The sequence below is a fragment of the Perognathus longimembris genome, chromosome 9 (assembly GCF_023159225.1).
Source record: "Perognathus longimembris pacificus isolate PPM17 chromosome 9, ASM2315922v1, whole genome shotgun sequence".
NCBI lineage: Eukaryota > Metazoa > Chordata > Mammalia > Rodentia > Heteromyidae > Perognathus > Perognathus longimembris.
In genome coordinates this window covers 67480795-67495591 of record NC_063169.1, presented here as the reverse complement: position 1 = coordinate 67495591, position 14797 = coordinate 67480795, and the positions used below count along the sequence as shown (strand labels likewise).

General features: G+C 52.2%; 1 protein-coding gene across 2 annotated transcripts in view; it reads right to left on the bottom strand.

The window, feature by feature from the left end:
* The window catches only part of Tmem181 (transmembrane protein 181), a 40852-nt gene extending 31592 nt beyond the window's left edge, over positions 1 to 9260 (bottom strand). For both annotated transcript variants that reach the window (XM_048354380.1, XM_048354379.1), the window contains exons 1-2: positions 9207 to 9260; positions 579 to 682 (exon numbers count right to left, since the gene is read on the bottom strand). In XM_048354380.1, coding sequence (XP_048210337.1) covers positions 579 to 682; positions 9207 to 9214 — 112 coding nt within the window. In that variant the 5' untranslated portion in view covers positions 9215 to 9260. The remainder of the gene's footprint in view (positions 1 to 578; positions 683 to 9206) is intronic.
* Between the last annotated feature and the right edge of the window lie 5537 nt (positions 9261 to 14797).

Sequence of the window (14797 nt, the reverse complement as noted above, 5' to 3'; positions counted from 1 at the left end):
AAAAAAAGAGTAATAACAAACATAGAACATGGGGATGATGATAAAAAGGGTAGCATTGAGCAAGATGCTTTGTATTCATAAGCTGACTTGTTGTACAACTCCTTTGGATAACTACTTAAAAGTAATAAAAATACAATTTTTGAAATAGGAACAAATGTTTGAGTGGCCAATAAAAAACAGATGATCAAGGCTGCTAGAATAGTCAAACTGACCTGAGGCCCCAGCAGCTGATAGGGTCCTGCTCACCACACCTCCCCGAGGTACAGGGCCAGAACCCCCTCACCGCCCCAGCCCTGGGGCTCAGGGAGAAGTGACAGACTTCCTCTATCCCAGGACTCTCAGTGGGAGCGAGGGAGTGCAGCTGAGCTGGCTGAGACGGAACAGTGTGGCTATACATGGTAAAATGACCAAAGGATGACAAACTGAACTTTAAGCCGGGCACAGTGGCTCACATATAATTCCAGCTACTCAGGAGGTGAAGATCTATGGAGACCGTATTTGAAAATGAACCAAAGGAAAAAAAAAAATTAATGTCCTCCTAGCATGTGTGAAGCTCTGAATTCAAACCCTGATCTCACCTTTGATTCCAACGAGGACAGTCAGGCCAAAGCAGATGAAGAAGACGACAAACACGAGGACAAAGTGGCGCTTGGAGAGCGTGTAGAGCCGCATGGGGGCCAGCCTGAAGAGCAGAAGCCAGGAATGAGGGACAGATGGAGAGACACGTGGGCCCACATGCACCGTGCCCTGCCCAGGCCAGTCATGCCCCGCATCCCCAGCCGCAGTCCTCGACTCACAAGTGGACCTGCTCCAAAACCGTGTGACCACCCTCAACAGTCGGTCCCAATGACCTTGGTGACCTCTGCAGGGAGTGGAGCATTCCTGTGCCTTCTGGGCCAGGTCCTCTGATGCTATCAGTACCCAGCCCTGGTGGCAACAGAATGGGCTATGCTCCATGCCCACGAGGGCCATGCATGCCACAGTGGTGGCCCAAGTTTCCTTCACACCCTCCCTTCCCCTCCCCTGACCGCCAGACTCATCAGGACACCACTGAGGAGCCTGACTCGGTCACACTCAAGTACATGGCTGCAGCCATGCCTGGGGCCCACCATCACAGAGCCCCTCAGCTCAGCCAGACAGCCTGGGCCAGAGCAGCCCGCTCTCCACAAAACACGCAGGCCCAGCACCCTGCCCTCCGAAGAAAATGCAGGCAAGGACTCCCTGCCTGGCCAAGGCTTTGCAGCCCATGGGCTGTGCCTTTCCAAGTGAGCAAGGTGTCACAGACACTCCAGTGTGTCTCTGTTCCAAAAGGAGGTGCAGGCAAGGGTGGGTCCACTGTATCTGCACCCTAAAGAGGTGGTCCCAACCTGAGGGGGGCACCAGCCTGGGCTTGCTTGGCTGCAGGCTCTTCCTGCTCTTGGGAGCCAGGGAGGCAACAGGACTCTTGACTCTCTCCACCCGGACGTGGGCGTGGCCCGACAACTCCACAAAGGTTGTTGACTCTGGTGCAAAATGCACACCTTCCTTTACATGCCCGGCCAAGACTGCAGCTCCAGGGCAGAAGTCAGCCTCAGGCTGGGCAGCCCCGGGGTGAAGGTGAGGCCCTGGAGCCACCACTGCTCTGACGTGGCCCTGAAGAGTCACCTGTGGGCACACTCGCCCAGTGGACCTTGAGACCAATGTCAGTAGGTCCAACGAATGACACAAGTGCTGAAGCCTGCCGTTTCCTTGTGACTCTGCTCCATGAGAGGGTACACTAGTAAGTAAGTGACTGGTCCCAAAACAGATGTGGGCCCGGAGAGCTTTAGCTGTCCAAGCTGGACATGGCCTCTGGGATGGGGCCATCTCCAGCTTACACTGATGGGGAAGCCAAAGTCAGAAGGCAACAGACTCGCCCAGGCTTCATAGCCTTGCCCATAGTGGCACTTGCTCCTCCTGGAGGGAGTCCTAGGAAGTAGGCCCCAGCTCCTTACTGCTCTTCTGGAAAAGTCCAGCGGAATACAAGGCCCAGCAAGAGATGGGAATCCCCTTTGCCCCTTCTCTGTGACCCACACATCCAGTCTATTGCTTGGTTTCTTTACACAACATGTTTTAGTACATTCTTGTTTTAATACTCTAAAAAAGGGTAGATTTCCAGGCTATTGCAGAGGACATTTCCATGATGACAAAATGTATACAAAGCTAAGTGTACTAGCAGATGATACGGGCAGCTTTGACCAATGAGCCAGGTGACATGAGATGCTAACACCAGGGGAGGCTGATAAACAGTGTGTATGCAAACACTTTGCTGTCTTTGCCACTATCCTCTGAATGTTAAACTGAAGAAATTACGCTGAACTATTCATGAGTTTTTCCATGATTCTCAGGGTGACCTACCTCCCCCAAGCAGGTCTGTCCAGAGACAAAGCAGCTCCCCAAACAGACACGAAGCAGGAAAGACAGGATATTATATTTTAAATTGTTAAAAAATATATATACTATTGACATCTTAAAATCAGATTTCTTAGCAGATTATCTGAATAAAGGATGAATAAAGAGACATTTAAAAAGGGATGAAGACTGGAGTGGTAGTGCATGCCTGTAATCTCAGCTTCGTGGGAGAAAAGAGGCAGATAGATCACAAGTTCCAGGCCAGCCCAGGCAAGTTATCATGAGACTCTATCTCAAAGACAAGATATGAACCAAAAGGCTAGGGCCATGGCTGGAAAGAGGCAGAGTATTTACTAGACATGTGTGAGGCCCTGGGTTTAATTCCCAGTAACTCAACGTAAAAAAAAGGAAGGGCATGACAGCAAAGGTCAAATCTAAACAACAGTATCACTGTGCCACTGTGCTCTTCCGAAGACTTCCCTTGCCTTGAACCCAGTATTGGAAAATGTCCAGGTTCCACAAGCAAGTCAATGGAAAGAAGCCTTGGAGTGTACAGCCAGCACCACACTGGGCTCTGCTGGATGGAGAAGGGTGAGCCCAGGTCTGACCTTCCACTGTCCTCCTGTCCTGACAAGCGGCAACCTTCTCAGATCCCTGTTCTGGGAGGCTGGGGTCTTCAGCCTGCAGAACCACGATGGGCTGGGGAGAATGCCCAGACAGAATGCTTCCAACCACCCCACAGTGCTCTCTGTTCTCAGCACCCCCACCTAAAAGCTTTGATCTTGTGAAAGCTCAGAAACCTCTCACTATGTAAGATAAATCAAAAGTCTGACTGCTCAGAGCAAAATAAGAAAATGTAAGGACAGAAGAAGTGAAAGTCTTTGCTATAACTGGCCCAGCTGGGACCAGTTTGATGTCCAGGATGGACACCACCGACCATGGACTCTCCAAACACTAGCTATCTGCTCCTCCCTATCTTTCCTACCTTCAAAAACCCTTCACCAGCCCCCGCCCAGGGCGATCCCACTCTGAAGCAGCAACTCATGGGTCATTCCTAAGACATTTCACGCACAAGTCCTACAGCACTTCACGGGCAATGCATTTAAAACTGAGCTCACTGAAAGACACGTCGACATAAATGAAAACATAGTGGATGCTCCCTCGCGTCAGTCCCACACGAGCCATCTGTGAGGATGAGGTGGGTCCCAGCCTTCCTGGTTCTCTCCATTCCCGACACACCAGCCCAGCGTCGTCCCACCTCCCCACCTGCCTCTGTGGCCACTGCCTCCCTATGAACAGACAGGTGGGTCAGGCACAACTGGGGGTGCGGGCCCAGCACATAGGAGACCTGGACGCTATCCCAGTAACAAACCAAAACCCAGTTAGGCGAATGGCGGAGGTCACAAAGCCACTTACGGGCAGCATTCAAATGCAAACCTCCATCACCCGGCCCACCCCCAGGGATCCTGCCCACTCCAGCTCGGCCCACTCACTCAGTGCTCTCCACCTGAGACTCAAGCCAACCAAACGTGTCCCACCTCCCTGCCGGTCAGGGCAGGCCACATCTCTGCCATCACAACAACTGTGTCTGCACTGTGTGGCTGAGGATCTAGAGACGGGCATCCTCCAGCCCGCATGGACACCGGGCATGGCAAGGGCAGCATCCAAAAAGCTTCCCAGCTCCATGGTAGCCCATGCTGAAAGCTGTGGCATTCCCACAAGTTGGAGGTGAGATGCAGGCAGAGGAAGGGACTCCAGCTAGCCAGGGTAGCGAGACTTCTACAACACTGCCAGCTCTCGGCAGTCCTTATTCTTCAAGGGCCACACTCTCAACCCTTTTTTTTTTTTAAAGATACTTTCCAGATTGAGTTTCACACTTTTGCCCCAGACAGCTTCAGGCCACAATCTTCCTACCTAAGCTTTCCATGTCACTGGGACTACAGGGATGAAACATTATTCTTGGTTAGTATGTTGAGATGAGATTCCTGGTAAGTTTTTACCCAGGATGAAGTAGAACAGTGATCCTCCCAATCTTGGCCTTTTCAATAGCTTTGATTATAGGTATGAGTCATTACATTTGGCTTTTTTTTTTTTAAAGCAACACTTGGTCCATGATGCCAGGATTGGTTTTTATTATTTCTCCCCTTTGATTTTTATTAGCATATATTAATTGTACAAAGGAGTTTCAGTGTTGTATTTCCATACAAGCATAGGATGCACTTTGATCGATACTCTCTGTTCTTTCTTATCCCCCTTTTGAAACAACTTTAATGGGTTTCATCATTCTTTTTTTCATATATGTGTATAAAGTACTTTGATCATGCCCCCCCTTGCTCTCTCCTCTCACCTTCTTCCCTCCCCCACACTGTTTTACACTTGTATTGTTCATCTATTTTTTAGGTCTAGATTATGCCCGTTATCTTTTCACAATAGGGGTCTACGAGGCACTGTCTAAAGCCCATGCCCAGTTGGTGCCCCAGGCAGACAAGAGCTAGGATGCAATGCAAGTATGTGGCCCCTGGACTCTCCAGGCTCCTAAACTAATCTCAGTTCCACGGTGCTTTAAAACATCATGGACATTTGTCTCTTAGAGAAAGCCCAGTCCCAAACCGCAGCCATCCACATGTGGAAGCCTTCTCGCTCCCCGCTCCCCGTTCCCCGTTCCCCCCACTTCCCACAGAACAGGAGAATCCAGGTGAGAACCCAACCACTGCCCTGGGCGGCTCCCCAGCTCTCCGCCTTCAAACGCCCGCTGCTAGCAGGGTGACATCCACTTCTTGTTGCTCCCTGCCTCAGCCCTAAGGTATGAGCAGGCTCCCTTACCTCCAGCCCCTCATTAAACCACCCGCTTGCCACCGCAAACCTACCTCCCCTACCCTTCCCCACTGCCTAGTTGCTCGGGCCCCAACCTGGAGGCGCCGCGAGAGCCTGCTGTGCAGGCTGGCCAAGTCCACTGGGACCTGGCGCCACGGAGCTGAGCCTGGCAGTGTCCACCTCGACTTCTGGACAGCTGAGACCTGGGGACAGCCCCCGTGGGCCAAGCCCACTTCCCGAGCCAGTCGACCAACCCAAAAGCTTCACGTGGCCTGCCTCAGAGACACGATGCCACCCAAGGTGATGCCCTGCCTTCCTGCTGCCCCCGAGTGGGGGCCCCAGTCTCCCCTCCACCCTGGGATGTTACCCTGGTGGTCCACTGGGCACCATACCCACATCCTCCCAACCCCAAGCTGTCCTCACCCTAGTGCCACCCAGCTACAAATGTGAACGCCCCACAAGAATTACTCAATATTCCCGGTCTTCCATTTTCCCTGTCCTAACATGTGCATACTGTGATAAATGTAGCTATCTTCTCCCAATCATTCCTTTCTGGTGCCTGTGGCTCTGGCTTTGTCCCTTACATCTGAGGATGTACAGGACATGCCACTTTAGGCCAATCACCACAGTTCCCGAGCCAGCCGCAAAGACCCCCATCCCTACTAGCCTGTCTTAGTGCCTCAGCCCCTGCAGCTGCCACTAGGCACCCACTAAGCACTTCTCCCTCCCATGGGGCTCCTGGCCCATAACAGCTCTGGAAAGAGGGCAGGGGCCAGGACTTGGGCACCTGACTTCAGGGGAGTGACCCCAAGATGAGCAGGACTGAGCTGACAGAGACTGTGAGCGAGTACTTCAGGGTGCCAGCCTTAGCAGGAGGGGAAACCTAGCACCACTAGGGTCTCTACAGCACCCCAATGCCAGCTAGCTAGGCCTGAGCCATCATCCAAGAGGCACGTTTGATCTCACCAAGCCACTAAGATGCTGGCTAGACAAGACTGAAAATACTTCAGTGCAAACAGCTTGCTCCCTGGCTTTTCCCTAAAATACAGATCTGAACAGAGGAAAGGGACTGGAAATCTACCCACTCTCTCATTTTAGCTAAGATTTTTTTCCCCCCACTACTGACATAAAAATAATCTTTGATTCCTGGTGCGGGCTTGCTGCCTCTCATTTGGTTTCTTACTTTCTATTCTGTGCCTCTGGCCCAGTGAAGCCCTCCCAGTGCCTGTTTTCTCCTTTGCAACAAAACAGATTAATACTAACAGGGTTGTTGGGAATGTGAGTGAAATGGAAATAAAGTATCTAGAATAGTGCGCAAGAAGGTGGCAAGAACTCCATCAGGTTAGTTGTTAGTAGCAATAAATGAGCACTGTTGCTTATTTGTTTGTTTATTGCCAGCACTAGGGTGTGATACTCAGGGCCTCAAGTTCTAGGCTTTCTCACTTAAGGCTAACCAATTGAGCCATATCTCCATTTCTGACTCTTTGCTGGTTAATTGGAATAAAACTCTCACAAATTTGTCTGCCTGGGCTGGCTTTGAATGAGAAGAACACTCAGATCTCAGCAGCTTAAGTAGCTAAAATTATAGGCAAGAGCCACCAGTACCCTACACTTGTTTTTTCTTTTTCCTTTTCTTTCTTTCTTTTTGTTTTTTAAGCAGAACCTCACTCTGCAGTCCAAGTTGGCCTCAAACTCCAGGGCTCAACTGATCCTCCTGCCTCTGCCTCCTGAGGAACTATGCCCAAACAGTTTTAGTCTTGTTTGCATAGTACTGCCCAAGACCCACCGTGCAGGGCTGGCAATGTGGCTCAAGTGGCAGAGCACTTGCCTGGCATGTGAAGTCTGGGTTCAAAGCCAGTACTGAGGCGGGACTGATCCAGGAAAATGAGGGGGGGGGGGGAAAGCAGCCAGGAATTCAGTTTTAAACACTGTATTAATGAGTCAGTTTAAGCTTCTCTGCCTTAAGTCATGCATCTCCTCAATAAGCACCAAAAATTAGTAAAACCATAAAAGGGGGAGCAGCTCTTTGTCTGACCTTGCCCACTTGCCCAAATGATTGGCACACTCGGGGATGGAGCGAAGGCATCATAAAGAATAACAGCCTAGAAAAAGAAAGTGAAGAAGCAATTTTAAAACATTTGGGAAAATGAAAAGTATCTATTTCAAGAATGTACACCTAGGGCTGGGAATGCAGCTCAGTGGCAGAATGCTTGCCTAGCATGCATGAAAGCCCTGGGTTTGATTCCTCAGTACCACATACGTGGAGAAGGCTGGAAAGGGTGCTGTGGCTTAAGTAGTAGAGCGGTGGTAGCCTTGAGCAAAAAGAAGCCGGGGACAGTGTTCAGATCCTAAGCTCAAGACCCAAGACTGGGGAAAAAAAGCAAAAAAGCATGTATACCAATCTTGAAGGGAACATCTGACAGAACCCACCCTCTGTTTAGAGGGAGGTTTGGGCACTCCTGCCATTATAAAGCAGTGTGACTGCACCAATGAAGGAACATACTCGATGTCAGATCACAGGGGCGCATTCATCCCAGAGTAAATTACAGTCAAACCCCAACTCACCTCTCCCACTAGCACTAGTGGTGCCTCCGCACTCTTCGCACCTGTATCAGATGTGCCCGCACCTGGGTCTGGGCTGTGCACTATCTATTTTTCCTTCCCTATGCTTTGCTCAAGAGTTCTGGCATTCTCAAAGAGGACAGAGGGGCCAGAAACTCTAGAAATGGTACTCTCCTTTGACAACAATCTTTCTGCTTTTTAAAGTAAAGCAGGCTGGGCCCGAGATCAACATTTGCACTGGGGCTACCACCAGCCCCTAAGCGGTGGGTCTAGGTGCCCCTGCTCCTCCCATTCCCTCCCACCCCTCCTTCTCATCCCTGACAGTACTCTGATCCTACCGGGCGCCCAAGTCCAGGGCACACTAAAGATGAAGTGCGTCGTAATATTGGACTCCAGTAGCACTTCATTTTCTGCCAAAAAAACTTCTGCGGTTCCCAGGTCAGTGCCATTCGGAAGGCCGCTGACCTCCAGAAATGCTCCACCCCATTCCCTGACCAACAGGGCGGTGGGAACCTCTCCTGGAGAGCTAGAGAGCCAAGTGATCCCGCCTGGCCGGCAGCACTGTGGGCCGCGGTCCCTCGGTCAAGCTGTCTGTCACACGGCGTCCTTTTGGTCTAATTCCCACTCTTGTGACGGGCAGTGCAGGGGAGAGGGGAAGACCTGCCCCTGGCATCCCACAGCAGGCGGCGGGGGAGCAGACCCCGTGGAGGCCTGTGACGGGACACTCTTGGAGAAGGCCCTCTGCCACTCGGCCACGACCCCGGGGGCACGGGGGGGGGACACCCCCACGTGGAGGCCGCCCCAGGAGCCGCACAGAGGCCACGCGAACTCGCCACTCCCCGGCTTTGGAGCTTGCGAGGCCGCTTTAAACCGCGCACCCGGGCCTGGCATCGCACGCCCGCCCGCCCGCCCGCCCGCGGGGATTCCTCGAACGCGGCTTCGTGACCCAAGTCCAACTCCGGGAGAGGAGAGGGGGCGTCCCGCGCCGCCGCTGGGGTCGACACGGAGAGGACCCTCGGGGAACGCCGCCCCCCCCCCAGCAGGCACGGTCCCGCCGAGGCCTCCCTCGAGCCCCGGGCGCGGGGACCCCGGGGACCCCGCGCACGCACTCGGGTGGCTGCCGCGTGAAAAGCAGGTTGGGGACGGGGAGGGGGTGGGGTGGCTCCGCACGGGGAACCCGGCCCCAAAGTCAGCAGATGGCAGAACTCAGAGAACTCGGCATCGCACCGGACCCAGCCGGGCCGGGCCGGCTCCCGCGGGCCCACGTCACCAAGCGCCGGCGGAGGGCGCCGGCCCCGGGGAGGGGCGGCCCCGCGGGCCCCGCCACGACCCGCCACCGGTCCGCTCCGCCAAACCCCCCACAGGTCCCCCACGGATGAGGAGCCCACCCCCCCGCGGCGGCGCGCCCGGAAGCCCGGGACCCCCCCCCAAGACCCCGCGCCGCCCGCCCCAGCACTCACGGTTCCATCGTGACGTCTCCCGGCCTGGGCCCCGGCCCGCGCGCCCCGAGCCCTCCCGACGCCGCGCTGCAGCCGCCTCAGCCGCTTCAGCCGCCGCCTCAGCCGCCGCCGCCACCGCCACCGCCGCAGCCCGAGCGACGGCGGCCGCCGAGCCGCCGGCCACGGGAAGCGCCACAGCGCACGACGCGCGGTCACGTGCGCGGAAGCGGGGGCCCGGGGGCGGGGCGAGCTGGCAAAGGGCGGGGCGAGCTGGCGAGGGGCGGGGCTGGAGGCGGGGCGAGCTGGCGAGGGGCGGGGCGAGCTGGCGGGGGCGGGGCTGGAGGCGGGGCGAGGAGACGGCCTGGCACTCGGCGCTGAGCAAGGCTCACCCCCGCGGCTGCGATTGCGGGTCCTCGGCGAAGGGACCCGGGCACGAATCCGGAGGAGGCGGGCAGGGAGTCTTTGGAGAGAGTGCGGAGGTTCCTATGCAAACGTAACGTTGGCTTACTGTCTAAGGCGAGATTATCTACGCACAGGACGTTCCGAATCACTTGAAAGTTTGCTGTTGTGCTAAGGCGTGCACTTGTTTCCTTGTGTGACCTTAACAACCATTAAAACAAATGCTCTCCTCTTCCTTAGCACCCGCTGGTTTCTGGGGTTAGCAATCAAGAAGTCTGGCCTTGGGCCCTGCATCCCTAGTCCTGGCTCCTTGGATCCTGTCGCTTTCAAGTTGTTTCTTTCCTTTAGGATAACCAACCACCTGTCCTGAGTTTTCTGGAACCGAGGGGTTTCCTGGGAAACGATATTCAATGCTGAAGCCAGAATGAATTAGTCACTCTCTCTTTGACCTTTCAGCCCAGAGCCAGACTCACTCAACCAGAGGGCTGACAGAGACTGCTTTCTTTGCATTGGGTCCACACCCTCCTGCACCCACATACCCAAGAGTGTGCACATGTGGGCACACACACACACACGACCCTCTTTCAGGTGCCAAACCTCCAGTCACTTCTGCAGATAGGGCAGAGGATGGATTTGGGTTACCAGCCTCCAATTCACAGGCCCAGGAGCACCTGGACCGAAGCCTGCTAACCAGGTTTAGAAGCAGGAGGGCTCTGAGACTGTTCCATGAGATGTGGGGATCACCTTCCAAGTGCAGTGACTGAGCCCAGCCAACACTCCCGGTTTGTCCTCATTTGCTCTACAGACATGCCACTGCTGCTTCGGGCCTAAATCCTGTATGTAGATTGACTTGAGTCTCCAGGAAGGTGTCGGGGCATGACTCCAGTACCTGGGGGTGTGCCCTTGTTTGGAACAGAAAAACAAAGTCTTTGCAGATAATCTAGTCAGTTTTCTTAATACTGGGATTTGAACTCCAGGTCTTGCATTTGCTAGGCAGGCACTCTGCCTCTTGAGCCACACCTTCCAGCCAAAGGGCACCGTTAGGACACCGTTAGGACCAAGGCAACTGCAAAAATGGGGAACCTGGATACAGAGATAGCAGGGATAAACAGCTGGACAAGGACAGAGATAAGACAGAGGGAAGATACAGTGAAGACCCAGAGGGAGGAAGGCCATCTACAAACCAAGGGACCCCCGAGGCCACCAGAAACCAGGAGAGAGGTTGGAACACAGTCTCCATCATGGTACTCAGGGAGTTACAACTTCACCTAGCCTTGATATTTCAGGCATGAGGCCCATTTCAAGTTCCAGGTGCCCTGCCCCAGCCTCGAGGCCTGCTCCCAGCTGGCAAATGATGCTTTCTCAGAAGGCAGAGTGAGTCAGCACTGGGTCCAATGAGGGCCAGAGTCCCAGGAGAGCAGATGTGGTACTCACACCTGCTCTGCTCTCCAGGAAATCAATCCTTTTCATTTCCTCTCTCAAGCCCAGTGCGAGGCACAGCTGTAAGAAGAGAGAGTAGCAACTCTGCTCACCCTTAGGTATACCAGATCCAATTAGGCCGGGGCAGCCCTTCCACTGCTGAGGTTCTGGGGGCCATACCAGCCCAGAGGACTAGCTGGAGGCATTTTGGGTGTGCTTTATAGTACAGAGTGGTGCAACCTGGAAGGAAACACTATGAAAGAGGCCAGGTGGGGCTGGGAATGTGCCTTAGTGGTAGAGTGCTTGTCTTGCATGCATGAAGCTCTGGGTTTGATTCCTCGGTACCACATAAACAGAAAAGGCCAGAAGTGGCACTGTGGCTCAAGTAGTAGAGGCTAGCCTTGAGCAAAAGGACCTCAGGAACAGTGCCCAGGCCCTGAGTTCAAGCCCCAGGACTGGCAAAGAAAAAAAAAAAAGAAGAGGACAGGTGGGTGCTGTGTTTTAGGCCAAGCTTAATTACACACTGCTCTTCTTTCCAAGGAAGGAAAATGACACTTGGTAACATGTAGTGCCCACAATTCACACCAAGATTTTTCCAGGATATTGAATGGTGCTATTTGATTTGAATAAATGAAGGGTCCATTTAAATTTACATAGTAACAAGAAGAGACCCTGTCAAGGGGGTAAGAACCAGAGAAAAGACTATCACTGAAGCCAAGCGATAAAAAGTGCTTCAAGATCCTAGCTCGGGATTAGTGTGAGGCTTGAAAGGAGCCACTGACCTTGGACTTAGAGGTCACCAGTGACCTGGAAGGAGCAGGACATGTGTGGCAGCTGGAGGCCTTTGTCTGATGGGAAACGGCAGGAGAGATGGTGAAACAGCACACTCAACTTTTCTGGGTGCTCAGGAAACAAAGTCTCAGCAGGAGATACTCAGAGACAGTTGAGGGCAAGTCCCAAGAGGAAAGGAGAGGTACTGGATGGGGTGCTTATGGTTTGGGTGCCATCACTTAGCAAAACAGGGGATGGTCCCTGAATCAGATAGCAGTTAGCAGTTCATCTTTGTGAATCACAGGGTTTATCTAGCAGGTGTTGGTGCCCTTTCACAGAGTAGACAAGCAAGCAGACCTTCAATGGTGTTGAAAATCCCCACTTATTAAGCGTGGCCATGTGGGATCTGAGTTGATATCCATAAGCTTTGAGCTAACAGTCCAGGCTTACTGTACAGAAAAACAGGACATGAGAGTTGATAGGAAGGGTCCATATTTAACCCAGTATATGGGGAAGTTGAGGAAAAGCCCGACTTTCAGATGTAGAAGCATGGCTGCTTCTAAAGGAGGCTGGACAAAGGAAGTTTGGACAAAAATTGTAAGCAGACAGGGAGGATTCAGATTGAGACATAAGAGCCATGAGAATAATTGATTTAGCAAGAGTCCAGCTGTGTGCAGGACCGGGCGTAGCTGTGAGACGTGGATGTGTGGCGTCTCCAATCCTAGCCTGGTGAGTAGCTAGGATTGCTCTTGTGAGTCACCAGCGCCAGCTGGTTGGGTTGTGTACTTGTTATGTTAATGGGATCTAGCAATATGGACTCTTTAGCTTCTCTTGACTTTCTGGTGTGTTGTGTGCAGTTGTGAAAGGTTTAATTGATTGTTGTATAATATTTAGCTCTATAAGTAGACAAATGTATCCGTCCTACTGGTTGTTTGTGTTTCCTTTGTTGTTGTTAATTGGGTTTTCTTTTCCAGTACTGGGGTTTCAGAGCAGGGCCTCAAGCTTGCTAGGCAAGTGCTTTACCACTTAAAGTACAATTTTTGCATGCGCCAGTCTCAACTGTGATTCTCTCATTCTGCCTCCCCAGTAGCTGGGATCACAGGCATGATCACCATGCCCCATTTTCTTGTTTAGATGAGGTCTCAAGCCTTTTGCTCAGGCTAGCCTCAAATCATGATCCTCCTGCTCTCTGTCTCCTGAATTGGTAGGATTACAGGGAAATCCATTGCACTTGATCTCCTATGGGTCTTTTGATGGACATCTACGTGCATTTTTTAGGGTACACACCTGAGAGGAAATGCTGGGTCATATAAAACACATATGTGCAACTCCAGTAGCTACTGGTAAATGGTTTTTGTCACAAGTCATACCCATTTTACCCCATCTCAGGGTAGGAAGTTCCCAGGCCCTATCAACACCTCTGGCTTCTGCCCTATTATTGTTTGATGGGGATTGTAGAGGAGATTCAATGAATTTGGCTGTAGAATTCAAGTTATTCCTTCTCCTTCTGAGAAAGTCATAGGAAGCCAGCTACTTCTCTCTACGGATATGCAGGAGAAGCAACAGTGCAGCGGTTATTAGCAGTCAATGGCAGCAAATCGCTACCAAGTTAAAAAGAAAGGTGATTAACATCACTAGCACTGGATCAACAACAACTTGGTCCACTGCTCTATTATTTAGGCTTGTTTGTTCTGGTGAGCTGTTGCCAGTGGCTGAAAACATCTTCTGTTATCTTCACAAAGCCCTTGTAATTTATATCCTTCTCGTGAAAGAAGTCTAATAAGCTGCTGTTAGAGGACAAGAGTAACACGCCTTACTTCTCTAATGTAGAAACTGACCGTTTGGTGAATCCAATGATTCTCTCATGGTTGGAGAGCTGGGGAGGACTGAGCTGTACTTCAATGCAAGGATTTCAGCTCCCCAGCAACTACTTTCCCTCCTTCCTTTCCTGTCAGGGTGTGTAACTGTCATAACTTGCTTTGTTTAGTGGAAATGACTGTGAGTCTTGGGAAGGGAGTCCTGCAGATTGCCAGCATTGGCAGGTTAGGTAATGGCCAGCACAAGGCTGTACCAGCATCGGAGGGCTGGCTACCTTTTGAAAATGGATCCTTAACAGCTGTGTTCGTGCCTTAGCCTGTGATGAGAACACTGTGAGCCATGTGAAGTTAGCCCCTGGTCCTCCAGGGAGAAAAGGGCTGGTGCATTTTAGTCATAAATCATGGAAGAAGAAAAGGCGATGGTGAGAAGGGCAGGAATGAACAGCGTAGTAGCACGTTTGCCTCGCAGGAAGGCAGCTGTGACTGTCAGCTTTCCTGTCCAAAGCCCAAGAGCATTTATTTCACCTGGTGTAAAGGAAAGGCCCATTGATATACAGCCTCGGTGGAGCATCTGAGGCGAGTTCAGTGACCTAAAACACAACCTCGCTATGAAAGTCTCTGTGATCCAGTCCAACTTCTCTTGTCTACACAAAACTCTGTAAAATGCACCCTACAGGCCGCTTGATCTCTTGGCAGGAGGCAAAATTCACTCCTGCCTTTTTTTTCCAGCTGTGGCAAATTGGTCTTCAAGGATCTAACTCAGCTGATGAAGCTGCTTCTGAGCAAAGATTCACGAGCTTGCTGCAGGACAGGCAGGCAAATTGCTCGGGTCACTTTCCCCCAGTTAGTGTCCCCCTGCAAGTCTACTAGCTTCCCAGGACATGCTGTGGCTCTCCTCCACCAGACCCTGCCTGTCTCTCTGACCACCATGCTCTACACTTTCTTCTGTCTGCTTCTCAGTCAGACCATGTTTGTACGGCCTTCAAAGACCTTGCCTTTCTCCTTCCTTTTCTTGAAATTTCCTCTCATCTCATTGTCCAATACTGCTGTGTCGTTATCAAACAAATGTCACCTCAAAGAGCCTTCCTTGAGCACCTGCTGATGTACTTACTACCCACCACCATCATGCCTCCAGATTTACAAGCTTGCCAGCATTCATCACATTATGACTATTTGTCATCAGCAGTCCCTGACGGCAGAGACCTG